This window comes from Phyllobates terribilis, unplaced genomic scaffold (genome assembly GCF_046119375.1).
Source record: "Phyllobates terribilis strain yellow unplaced genomic scaffold, ASM4611937v1 Scaffold_3__8_contigs__length_932513732, whole genome shotgun sequence".
In the NCBI taxonomy this organism is placed as follows: Eukaryota; Metazoa; Chordata; class Amphibia; order Anura; family Dendrobatidae; genus Phyllobates; species Phyllobates terribilis.
In genome coordinates, this window is record NW_027362763.1 from 486,909,391 (window position 1) to 486,923,010 (window position 13,620).

The window sequence follows — 13,620 nt, forward strand, 5'->3', positions numbered from 1 at the left end:
AGCGCTTCCGCAAAATAATTGGTAGTGCTCCGTATTTTTCTGCAATGAAATTTCCGCTGCATGTGCACAGCACATGCGGATTATCATTGGGGAACATGGCAGACCTTCTACCAAGCGTTTTTTAAGCGCTTCTGCAGCGGAATTGCCACTGCGGGAACGCTTAAAAAATGCATTGTGGGCACACAGCCTAAAACATACAAAAACGAAACCAAAATGTATTTTCATGGGAAATATGTTAAGGAACATCCTTTCCAGGATAATGACTTGTATATTAGGCAAAATAAATATACAAAAAACAAAAATGCTCTTCCACACCTTAGGCTATGTTCACATGTAGCGTTTTTGATGCGTTTTTACACTTTTGCATTGCTTTCAACAAAGACAAATGCATTCATCAGGAAATGTCATTTTAACATTTTACAACCTTATCTGGCCATGTGGTGTGTGACACATCATCAGACACATCCTGTTTCATTTATGATGGAGGGACTCTGAAAGTCACAAAGCCTGTTTTTATAGGGCCATCAGGAGGCCCTTACTATTCTTAAAGGGCCAGCAGTCGGGCCTCGCTATTGTTAGATAGCCATCAGCAGGCTATGCTTTGTTGTTTGCATTAGTAATGAGTGGGTCTCCTATACTGTTATTGCGTATGCAGTGACTGCCTGGGATGCCAAAAATTTGGAGGCACTCCAATGCACTTTGCAAGAGAGGTAGAGGTCGGAGAGCCTCCTAAAAACAATGTTCCCATTATTAGGAAGTGGGTCTCCCATAGTGTTTTCCTATGCAGTAAATGCAAAAGCTGCCAAAAATGTGGAGGCACTCCAATGGCCCTTGTAAGAGACGTAGAGGTCGGAGAGCCTTCTAAAACAATGTTCCCATTATTAGGAAGTGGGTCTCCCATAGTGTTTGCCTATGCAGTGAAGCAACGGCTGCCAAAAATTTGGAGGCACTCCAATGTCCCTTGGAAGACACGTAGAGGAGGTGATATGGTAGATATGGTGGTGAATGATATGGTGATGGAGGATGAGAAGGAGGAGAACAAGAGCATATAGACAAAATCAGGAAGAGTATACCCGTCTGTAGGTGTGAAGAGGTGCATGGGAATAGACCTCCCAAAAAAAGACACTGGATTTGAGTTTATGTTACGCAGCTATCATTCGGTGGTGTTGAGAAGTTTGGCCCAATCCAGCCCTTGTTCATTTTTATAAGAGTCAGCCTGTCAGCATTTTCAGTTGACAGGCGGATGCGCTTACCAGTTATAATTCCACCAGCGGCACTAAAAACCCGCTCTGACAAAACGCTAGTGGCAGGGCAGGCCAGGAACTCCAAGGCGTAGAGAGCCAGTTCATGCCACATGTCCAGCTTGAATACCCAATAATTATAAGGTACAGAGGAATCACGGAGGACGTTGGTACGATTGGCAAGGTACTCCCTCACCATCTTCCCAAACTTTGCACTCCTTGTGAGAGTACCCTGCGCCTCAGGGCCAGTAAGATGGGAGGGTCTGAGAAAACTGTCCCAGAACTTTGACAGTGTTCCCCTGCCTCTGCTGGATTGGAGTTGTGTCTCTCTCGCCTTTACTACTTGGTTGTCCAACGAACTGTGACCTCTGCCGCCAGGGTTTTCAGATGGGAATTTTTTTAATAATTCCGCAACAAGAGCCTTCTGGTACTGTCCCATTTTAGTAGATCTGTCCACCTCGGGAATAAGAGATAGAAAGTTCTCCTTGTAGCGTGGGTCTAGAAGTGTCACCAACCAGTAATGACTGTCATCCAAAATTTGGAGAACACGAGGGTCACGGGAAAGGCAGCGTAACATAAACTCAGCTATGCGTGCCAGACTGCTAACAGGCAAGACTTCTGTGTCCTCATTCAGAGGACGACTAACCATGCTCTCCTCCTCCTCACTGTCCTCAGACCATCCACGCTGAACAGACGGTATGACAGTTGTGCAGGTAGTATTGTCTATAGCGCATGAAACTAGCTAATCCTCCTCCTCTTCCTCATTCACACCCAATCCACATTGGGATGAGATGAGGCTGGGCTGTGTGTAATCACCTTGTATGGTTCTTTGCTCCATCTCATCATGCTCTGCCTGCAATGCATCCTCTTTGATTGTGAGCAGAGAGCGTTTCAGAAGACAGAGAAGCGGGATGGTGATGCTAATTATGGCATCATCGCCGCTCACCATCTTGGTGGAGTCCTCAAAGTTTTGGTGGATGGTACATAGATCTGACTTCCATGTCCACTCCTGAGGTCTTATGTGTGGAGTCTGAACTGAATACCGACGGTCTTGTTGATACTGGTAGTCAACAACTGCCCTCCTCTGCTCATAAATCTTTCCCAACATCTGCAATGTAGAGTGCCAACGCTTTAGGACATCACACACCAGTCGGTGAGCAGGAAGCTGCAAATGCTGCTGAAACACGGAAAGGGGGACGGAAGCTGTAGGTTACTTTCTAAAATGGGCACACAGGCAGCGTACTTTAACAAGCAGATCCGGCAGCTCCGGGTAGGTTTTGAGAAACCACTGAACCATGAAGTTAAGCACATGGGCCAGGCATGGTACGTGTGTGAGCTTGCCTCGCCTCAGAGCCGCCACCAGGTTCCGGCCATTGTTACACACGACCATGCCTGGCTGTAGGTTCAACGGTGTCAGCCACAGATCTGCCTGCTCTTTAAGAGCTGTCCACAACTCTTCAGTGTTGTGTGGTTTGTCACCTAAGCATATTAGCTTCAGCACAGCCTGTTGCCACTTGGCCGAGGCAGTGCTTCCAGCTTTCGACAGATGTGATCATTTCAGAGATGGATGCTCAAAAGGAGGAGGAAGTGCAGGAGCTGTAGAACGTGGGGGAAACCCTGATTGACCCAGGGCCCGCAATCCTCGGCGTTGGGAGGATGTATTTCGTCCAAGGTTCGACTGGGTCCCGGCTTCCACTATGTTAGCCCAGTGTGCCGTCAGCGAGCTGTACCATCCCTGCCCACAAGCACTTGTCCACGTGTCTATGGTTAGGTGGACTTTCCCAGTAACTGCGTTGTTGAGGGCATGGCTAATGTTGAGGGACACGTGCTCCTGCAATGCGGGGACGGTAAGCCGGGAGAAATAGTGGCAGCTGGGGACCGAGTACCGAGGAACGGCCGCTGCCATCAGGTTGCGAGAAGCTTCCATCTCCACGAGCCTAAAAGGCAACATTTCGAGCGCAAGCAGTCACAAAATGTGTGAATTTAGTAGTGTGGCCTGTGAGGTGTTGGATGGTATTTGCGCTTGCGTTCCAAGGACTGGGGTAGGGACAACTGAACGCTGCGCTGGGACAAGGACGTGGACGTGCTTGCTGATGGTGCTACTTGAGAGTGTGCAACAACAGGTGCAGGGCAGGAGGCATTTTCGCATGCGCCATGGACAGAGGATTGGCTTTCACGCACAACAGCGGAAGAAGCAGTGGTGCCACCTGCAGACACTGTTCCTGGACCCTGGGGTTTGGCCCACTTAGTCGGGTGCTTCGCTGCCATGTGCCTGATCATGCTGGTGGTGGTAAGGCTGGTAGTTTTGCTACCTCTGCTGATGCTGGCTTTGCAGGTGGTGCAAATGGTCTTTTTGGGGTTATCGGCAGAGTCTTTAAAAAACAACCAGACTTGGTAAGACCTAACAGTTTTACTGGCAACTTCCGTTGTGTTTATGTTACGGGGAACGATTGCCCACCTTCTGTCTTCTGCCACTACACTGCTTCTTCCTGCCTATTGTGGTGCTACGCCTCCCTCCCCCTGTGTGCTGCTGTCCTCGCTCTGTATGTCCCCCTGCCAGGTTGCGTCAGTTACTATATCAGCCACCACCTCGTCTTTCACTTCCGCACCCTGGTCCTCCTCCTGACTTTCTGGCAATAGAGTCTCATCATTGTCCACCTCTTGTGACAGTTTCCCACCGTCGCCTTCGTGTGACCGTGGCTGCTCATATATTTGGACATCGCTACATGCGATTTCCTCTAGCCCCGCTTCAAGTGGACCGGGCAAGAGGCCTGAATCTATAAATGGAAAAGTGAACAGCTCTTCGGAGTGTCCAAGTGTGGGATCAGTTGTCTCCGGGCACTCGGCATGGTGAGAGGAAGGAGGATCAGGGTGAGGAATATGCAGTCCAGACTCACGGCTACTGAGACTTGACAGTGTGGAAGACAGGGTGGTGGTGGTGGCTAAATGACTGGAAGCATTATCTGCTATCCAACCAATAACGTTTTCACACTGTTCTGTGTTCACTAGTGGTGTCCTATTAATTTGGACAGGAAGGTTGAGCGAGAAGATGTGGGTGTTTGTTGTGGCCCAATTTCAACTAGCCCACGGCCTTGGCCTCGTCCTCCGCATGCACCATCATCACCATCATGTCCACTTCCCAGTCCCTTGCCACACACCTTGCCCATTTTAAATGGAGGACAATACTTTCCACGTTCACTACAAATGGCTGGATTTGAACCGCAGTGATATGTGATACGTGTGACGGAAAACCACAGTTTTAAATAGCTGGCCTGTAGGTAACTATCTTTAACAGCGAACTGGTGTCAATAACTTCGCTAACACACTGCAACAAAATTTCAATGGAGGCCAGAAATGGCAGAATTTTCAGCGCACTTACTGTATGTGTATTCTGCAGTGCCAACAAGCAAATGGAGCAGAAAAATGGTGTTCTCTGGATTTTTAAGCAAATAATCAGGATTGAGATTAAAAAATATATATTCCTGGCCCCTGATACCTGGGGCTATTTCTAGAAATATCTGTATAAGCATATAAGCACCAGCAGCAGACATAACTGGAATGGATCCTCTTGCTATATGCACTGCAGTCTGCCACATACACTGCCTGCCTGCCTAGCACTGATATCTATGCAGCTGGATTAGTCCTCAGAAGAACTGTTAGTTGAGATGGATATGTGAATAATATATGGTGGCATACCTACATTAACTAAGAAAAAAGCAAATCTCTCCCTAGCTCAGCAGCACTTCTCCCTACACTGCCTGACGAGCATGGCGGCGCCAGGTCTGATATAGACCTGATGACGCTGTGCGGTCAGCCAGTCTAAAGAGCAGCAAACATGTAGGGAGGGGACCCGAGCTCCCAATGAGCAACCCTGGAAATATTCGGCAAGCGCCGAGCATCTTGAGCAGTGAGATGCTCGGGCGAGCACCAAGCAGTAGCGAGCATGCTCGCTCATCACTATTCATTGTTATAACACTCAAAACTTTTCAGGAGTACCGGTCCTTCTTGGTAAGGACCTCAGAAACACAGTGTCCTGGCCCTATGTCACACAAGGTGTGGGAAAGACTAGTGCAACACATAGGGAAGAAGGAAAGGGAGCCCAGACACTAGGGAAAGGGGGTGTGGAGACCTCCTGGTCTGGTCTAGTGTCACCCTGTCTCAACTACCGTCCCTATATTGGCTCTTCACCAATCGCCGCGTGCCTCGCTCTGACTTTCCCTGGCGTATGACTAAGGCTAGGGAAGGAAGGAGATGAGCACTAGTCGATCCCCACTAAACTCTATAGACAACAAGGGTAGACAAACAGGGGGGAATTGCTTAGCTTAAGATGACTCCAAACAAATGCGCACATGGTCTTAAGCTCCAGAGAGGATGAAGTACTGCTCTTGCTAAAGCCTCACAAGTAATAATGAATATCGCCGGCACCTCCTTCTCAGACTCACCAGGTATTTATACACCCAGGCCAGAGAGCTAATTAGGCAGAGGGAGGTAGCCGCTGTGTCCTAGACACAGCTAGCCTCTAAGAAGATGTCTGTAAGGCCAAACATAGAGATCTCCTGCAACCAACTGCATGGCGACTGTCTGTCACCTCTGACACACCCGAAACACCCTAGGGGGGGTCACTGGTTCTTCCCGCTAGGCCGCAAGTCTTTTAGTAGTAGAGGATTTTCTTAACCTCAAGGTGTGTTGCTAATTCCAGGAGAAAAAGGAGCAACAGGTGCAATAAAAATAAAAGTAAAACAAAAAAGAGAGCTGCTTACAGGAGCACACTACTTGATGCTGCTTGAGGCCTCCTTGGCCTTGGAGGTAGGGGAACAGTCCTCCAACTTTTCTGAACCTTAGGTCAACATGGTGCGATCTGCCTCCATTGGGAAACAGTCCCAGACAAGGACCACTATTAGTGGGTTTCATTTTAAGGGAACTAGAAGGTCAATGGACCTCTTTGTAGGCATTCTCACTTCTTCTTCTTCTTCTTTTGGGCCTCCCTCTGCTTCTTCATGAAGGTGGCCCAAGCTGCAGATGAAGATAGGTTCTTCCACCTCCAAGGCTGATCAGGGTACCTTCTGGGCCCAGGGTCCTCGTCCGAGGATGTAGCGCTGCTGCAGCCGACTTGGGTAGGGCCGTAGCTCGTGACCCTGAACTTCTTGATCACGTGACTGGAGCTGGGTTGTGAGTCCCCAGCAGCCCCCTGACCAGCTCCTTCAGCCCCCTCCGTGTGTTTTCGCAGGAAGTTGACTGTATGCGCCTCACTGGGAGAGTCAGATGCCCTGCAGCTCTTGAAGTCTTCCTCCTTTTTGTTACGGATCCGGGTGGTGGAACCTCTGTGCTGCGGTGCAAGGAGGGACCCAGAGGGGCGTAACTAAGTATCCACTCGGGCCGACCTAGGTCGTACGGCGGCTAAAGACTCCGTGACCAGGGAGGGACCGAGCAGAGGGACCAGGTGCTACTCTGGGGACGACCTTGTAAGAGAGCAGGTGGCTCCCACAGGTCAGATGGCTGAGACTGACCGATACTGCAGATGGGCACAGCAGGCAGGCTGACGAGAGATCCGGGTAGATGAACTGGCAGAGACAGCAGGCGAAAGGTGGGAGCCTCTAGGTAGGCTGTCAGGTGGTCACGGCAAGTGATGGGAAGGAGCCTCCAGGTAGGCAGACAGGTGGTCACGGCAAGTGACAGGCAGGAGCCTCCAGGTAGGCTGACAGGTAACAGGCAGATGCTTCCAGGGAAGCAGGTGAGCAAAGCCCATAGACAGACTGGCGGACTGAACGGAAGACAGACTGTCGGGCTGGAGAGTAGTCAGGCTGGAGGACGGGACTGATAGTCAGGCTGGCGGGCAGGACTAGTAGACAGGCTAGCAGTGGGACCTGAGGGCTGAAGCAGAGGTAAGTACACTGTGCATCAACTATTGCTCGGGCACCTCCATTTTGGAGGAGGTGCCTTATATATGGGAGGACCTCCGGCAATTATCCGGAGACTCCTTAGGGCGGCGCGCGCGGCCCAGGAAGCCGCGCGCGCCCGCAGCAGAAGCAGGAAGAGGAGCGCTGGAGGACGCCGGGCAGGGTGCGCGGCGGTGAGAGGGATGGCGTCTCTGCCTGGCAGGGGGCAGAGACTCCGATGCTACACTCTTCATCTTCAGACTCCTTCCATTGGCATCTCCTTTGCTCTTCCTCACAAGGATCACCTGTTTTGGGTGGGGGTAGAAATCCCTTGGGTGCTTCCCTAGCCCAACGTTGAAGAGTCTCCCTTTTAGCTCTGCTTTGGAGGACCTCCTCATCCCTCTCGAGGATATCTTCCCATTCATAATAGCATGGTAACGCTGCCCCATACCACCCCCAGGTACATTCACACTTCACAAAGTAGACTATGTCCCCCACATGCAGATTGTGGAGTCGAGAAGGCAGGTATTTTCACTTGACGACGTCCCTACTGAAATACACCTCATCACCGGTCCATTCCTCTTCCAGGAATCCATACCCTTTTATAATGTTGAACTCCGTCACCTGCCCCTGGATCAGGAAATCTTCCACCGACTCGCACCAGGCAGCATTAGAACCCTGTAGCCAGCGCCGTAAGAAGGAGTCGCTCCACTTCTGGCACTCCCGTGGTGTTATCGGAGGATTATGCACCGTCAGCTGCGTCGGGCTGGGCTCAAAGGACCGCTTAGCAGGAGATGTATTCAATACGTCCCACGCCATCTGCCACCAATTGACTTCTGAGGCTTTCCTCTTGGGTGATCGCACCTCTGACTGGCCCTGGAGTGTCCACTGCTCTGCCGGGGATGGTTGCTGCGGGTGTCGCAAGCGGGCCTAGCCACAAGGGGCGACGCTCCTCACCTCCGTCTGGCTGTGTTGCGGCTGCTGCTTCGGCCCCGCCTAGATAATCTTCTCCCTCCGCCAAGGGGAAAGCACCTTTCGGAATCCGACTCCAGCACCATACTCGCAGCTCGTGAAACAGCAGTCCTACATCGGGCTGAGGCACAGTGGACCACTGAACGGTAACCGGTGGTAGCAGTGTTGGTCCATGGGCAGTGCCCGTGGGTCGATGGTTTCCACCTGCGGCCCCTGGGGTGACGATCTTGGGAATCCCCTCCTCGTCGCTCATCTCCATGGGACAATCGGGTTTGCCAGCTGCCGCACCACCTTCTCCTTGTGCGCTGGACAGAAAATGACGCCGGTTGCTTACCAGTGATGCGCGTCCTGCGCCTCCAACTCCTCCTCTTTCTGGGCCCATCTTCTGACGTGACCGCCACATCATACATCACTCTCAGTGGCACTGCCTTCATCCACGCCTCCTTCCCTGACGCGCTGATACTCACTGGACCGGTCTTCACTCTGCGCCGCACCCTCTCCTTCACCCTACCTCCTATCCTTGGACAAATGTTCACTGCTGGGCCTATCCTTCTTTGGGCCGGAACTCATAGGGACTGGACACCTTTTCGCGCTCTCAGGCACCGTCCACTCCAATGACAGGGATGATCCTGTTCTTTACCACCGTTGTCGTCATCTTGGGCTGCATGTCTATCAACACTTTCGCTTTAGTATTCTGAGTCGGCTCTTCCCCGTTTTCTTCATGTGAGGAGCTCGCATCCTGCCGACTATGCCAAATGCAAGGTGCCCCAGCGAGGTAGTCGTGGGCGAGCTGTGGCCCCTGCTTGCTCTGGCACCCTACAGAAAAGGTGTGTCCTCCCTTTGGTGTGTTGCGGTGTATGTGGTACTTTCCACTTAATTCAGACAGCCGGTCATGTCTGTCTATAGGCATTTCTCTTCTGGAACCAGGGCAGCAATAAATTCAGAGGACACAAGGTTCATAACCTTAACTGGGACTTTGCTTGGGGAAGAGGAATATGTACAATATTTACAGGCAGATATAATGGATAAGGCCAAACGGGTTGTCATCGTTCCCACAGGTACTTGATACAACTTCAGCCCTGGTTCCCTCTTTAAGTGAAGCATCTCTGTTGCTCTGCTCTCTAGCCCTAGAGAATCTTCCTCACCAATGACAATATATCCGGATCCTAGTTCTCCCCAAGTCCTAGACTTGAGTACTAGCTTCTTCTGCAGCCTGCAGACAGAATGTGCCCCCGGGTCCTCAATGACTCTGTTGAGTTTCTCCGCCCGGCTAAGGGGAATCTTGTGTAGGGAGTCTTTGCTCTGGTGATCCTACTGTCTGAGGTATGGGGCTCGCGTCTGCCCTAGCAGCCACTATACTCAGGCTGCCTGTACTGTTCCAAGTACTAACTCACACTGAACTCTCACTTCCTGCTTCTGAAACCTAACCTGAGATTTTCCCAATGTGCCCACCCTCTATGGACTGTCATCACACACAATTAACCCCCTCACTGTACTAATTGTCTGTAATACTGCTGGCAGACTTAACCTGTCATCTGCAACCGGGACAGTGGCATCTTGTGGCTGGTTACCAATACTACAGCCCACAAGGAAACATACTAGAAACAAAACCTTATTCACATTCTATGCTCAACCCTAGCACTGAGTTCCCCTTTATTCTACTGGGCTGGATTATCACAGCTAACCCATTAACTGGACCTAACTGCATCCCAGAGAGATCTAATTGTCAGAAATATTCTCTTTAACCTTTTAAGTGCCAAAGGGGACTTACATCCTCCCCTACTACTACAGATGGATGAGCAGCATGGATGGATGGGTGGGTGGATGAACAGAATAGAGGAATGGATGAGCAGCATGGATGGATGGATGAATGGATAGATGAGCAGCATGGATGGATTGATGATCAGCATGAATGGATGGATGAGCAGTATGGATGGATGGATGAGCAGCATGGATGGATAGATGGAGCAGCAGCGCAGGCAGGATGGGGGACCAAGATGGGGGAGCAAATAAAAATGGGCGTAGGACGAGTTCAATTGCTAGTGTGTGTGTATATATACACACACATACACGAGAGGGTTATGAATGATATATGGATGAATGTGAAGGCCACAGCAAAAACTAAATACTGCAAAATTCCAGGAAACAGGTCAAGAGAATGTTAGACTTTAGATAATGATGGGCTTGTCTGGCTCAGCTCCATTAGAATGACTGCAGCTGATCTGAAATATCACTCACTATCTGCTTACAAATGTGTTGTTATTTCTAGAAGAATGCTTTTCTAATCCTATAGTGCCCCTTTAAGAATCTAGCTAAACTGTCCCAAAACGGAAAAGCCTACAACCACCTTTGATTTTTTAACATATGGATAGAATATTGTCTACCCTTTTGGTAATTTGAACCATTACACATTAAAACATGAAATTGTGGTATTTTAAGCAATATGTATTTGTATTGTATATTATAGTTCTAATGCTCAATGTTACCTGGTGATCCCAATGTAGTAATGCTATCTTCTGCAGCAGGGCCTTCTCCTTCTTTATTTACTGCATTGATGGAAAGCCTATAGAAATGATTGCCCAGTTTAGACATTATATCATCTATCTATGTGGCATGTACATATAGATAAACTAAATAAAATATATTTCCATAAGTTTACTCCAAAGCATTATTCATTCACACCATTAGCTAAAACAATTTTGGTAGCAAGTTCTTCTTCACAACCCCCAGTCCACAAGACTTTTTATCCATGGCCCACCATTATCAAGACGTGGTCCAGCTTCTGTATGCAAGACTGCAGATTTAACGTTGGTGGGTAAACTAGGCAGACTTAAACACTACCACAATTACTTTGCTGTATTCCTACAAACTGAACCAACGGAGAACCATAAATTTGGTAACAGTATAACTGAACAAAAAATAGAATTGTGTACTAAATCTGATAGCTCAATTATATATCTACAGAGAGCTCGTCATAAGTCTGATAGGCTTCTATAAAGCAGAAAAATTATTTTATAAAAAAATATTCTAAATATTGATTCTAAATATCGGATCTGTCCGCTTCTATTTAATCTGTCTTTCTATCTCCCTCATAATAGAATCCAACATCTGATCAATCAGAGGTTAAATATGATGACCAGGCATTCCAGTTTTAACATATTTAAGCAGAATCACATGTAAACCTGTTTTTTATATTGATCTACTACCCCTGGAATGTTAACTGCTACTTTTCCATGACAAGATTTTCTGTAAGATAGTAATGCATATTATTTTTAGCATTGTTAAAGGGAACCTGCCAGAAACTTCTATACCCCCAAACCATTTATATGACTAAATAGCTGTAACATCTGTGCCAGCTCCTGTCCATATTGCTCCTGCTTCCGCCGCTAGGCATCAGTCCTGTTTTATTCCTGGGAATTGTGATGCTGCTAGATCTGGGGGGGGGTTTATTATTCCTTTCTGAAAGCATTGGGTGGGGCTGCCTGCAACTTAAACCCCTGGATTTTTGACTTTCACTGCCAGTCAGTTAATTTTGCTACCTGGCTTATGCTCTAGTCACTGCTTCTGTTTTATTGATTCCTCCTGTATTCTGACCTCGGCATGAATTTTGACTATCCTCTTGTCTCACGATTTTGTTCCTCCTGGATCTGACCCGGCAATCTGACTATACTTCTTGTCAGCTTGCGCCACCGAACAGCAGCTGACTCTGTGACCCTTGCCCAGGGTCCCCTGTGTAACTCCAGATCCATGTACAGGGTTTAAAGGGTGAAGACCAGGGCAACCCCTGGGCTCTGGGAAATGGAGTAGCTTGTGCCAAGCTTGTTTGTGGTTGCCTTTATGGAGCTGCCAGGTGACTATGAACAGTGTCTGTGTGACAATAGCTCTTTAAAAAATAAGCACATTGTTCCCATTATGACCCCAAAGCAATGATCCAGCAGCAAGAAATTGTGTTTTGTGGTTCTTTATATATGTATCGGTCATAGCTTTGGGGCATGATGATGCCCTTACAGCTCCTCAGCCTCACCCTGTATACCCTGCCATGTATCAGAGGCCACGACTTGTCAATCAACCAGAGGAGAGTGGTGCTAGGGAGAGAATACAGCGGGGGCTGAGGAGCTGGCAGTGCAAGATCACCCCCTAATGCCCTGCCAGATACATATATACAGAGCACCACAACACGATTTATCACTACTGGAGCATCACTTTGGGGTCTTAAAGATATCAGCTTAGACATGTAAATGGTTTAGGGGTGTAGAAGTTTATAACAGGTTTCCTTTAAGTAAATTACCTTTTCTCTTGAAATGAAATCTATTTGCCAACTTTATCCAGGCATTATACATCTGTGACTATGGTTTTGTTGTTTAACCTGATATAAGCAAGACATTTAGAAAATGATCTGAAGTTAAATTTAACTGAGAGTAAGAAATATGTTAGGTGACTTTTATCACAACAGAGAATGAACTCAATGCAAAACTGTCTCATTCGGAATGTGTGGTACAAAAATGTGCATTTTTGGACTAAGTATCTCTCAATCAGGAAAAGAGATTTTGTTATCCCACCCAAAACATGCTCAATAGATTCACTCTTCCTAATTCACCCACACCGGCCTTGTTGGACCTGGATGGATCCTGTTAGCAAATGCAGCTTCTATAGCACCCTTTAATTGATTTGAGGGTCTTAGTACTTTTGCTACTGTAAAGGATATGGCCAGTGAGACAACGCACACAGTTAATGCCTAACAGAGTGTCTGCAAGCGAACACCGCCATGTTCTGGTCAAAGGTGAAAGAGAAAGTGAAAGCAGAAAGAATTGCATTAACAGAAGCTGAAGAGTGAAGTGTATGTTCCCTCGGGGAACAGATTGGAGGAGACACCAGGTCATATGATAGTTGTGGCACAGTTAGTAATTATAAAAGGCCCAGAAGGGCAATGAAGGGGAGGAGTTGACGCACAACCTGTAGTAGGACAGACGTGCGCTTAGTGAGCTGGCTTATAGCTGCCATTATGAGAGACACCCGAGCGACCAGACCCGAGTGAAGATCAGAGAGAGACCAGACCCGAGTGAAGACCAGAGAGAGATCAGACCTGAGTTAAGACCTGAGAGAGACCAGAGTTGGGACAGCTGAGCCGAGTGAGCAGAATCAGAGCTGAGAGAGAGATGACTAGGCCGCAGCAGAGGAACATTCGTGTGAGTCGTCGCTTCCAGTGTAGACGTACAGTACAAAGTGGGGACCAAGGCCGTGCTTCAGGGAACAAAGGCAGCCAGTGGGCCGAGTAACTCACCAACCTGGGACTTGCGGACTAGCGGGTAGTATTGTCAACCCCCGTTAGGACCTGTGTGACATTTTGTGTTGCCTAGAGAGTGATGACGGTGACAGGCCCAGTAGTGACAGTGACGCCCTATGGGATGGGGTATTAGGACTAAGTCTACAGCCCCATTATCAGTATTTGGTCAGTATTCGGTCAGTATTTTTTTCTCAGGAGAGGGAGCTAAAACCAGGTGAGGAACAATCAGTGAAAAGGTATAATAGAA

The 13,620-nt window shown here is 48.5% G+C and overlaps 1 protein-coding gene across 3 annotated transcripts in view; it reads right to left on the reverse strand.

Moving 5' to 3' along the window:
• The window catches only part of ROS1 (ROS proto-oncogene 1, receptor tyrosine kinase), a 422,859-nt gene that overhangs the window by 373,223 nt on the left and 36,016 nt on the right, over positions 1–13,620 (reverse strand). For all 3 annotated transcript variants that reach the window (XR_012318445.1, XM_073675912.1, XM_073675911.1), the window contains exon 6: positions 10,576–10,652. Coding sequence is in view for 2 of the 3 variants with exons in the window: in XM_073675912.1 (XP_073532013.1) it covers positions 10,576–10,652 (77 nt within the window). In the remaining variant the exon portion in view is untranslated. The remainder of the gene's footprint in view (positions 1–10,575; positions 10,653–13,620) is intronic.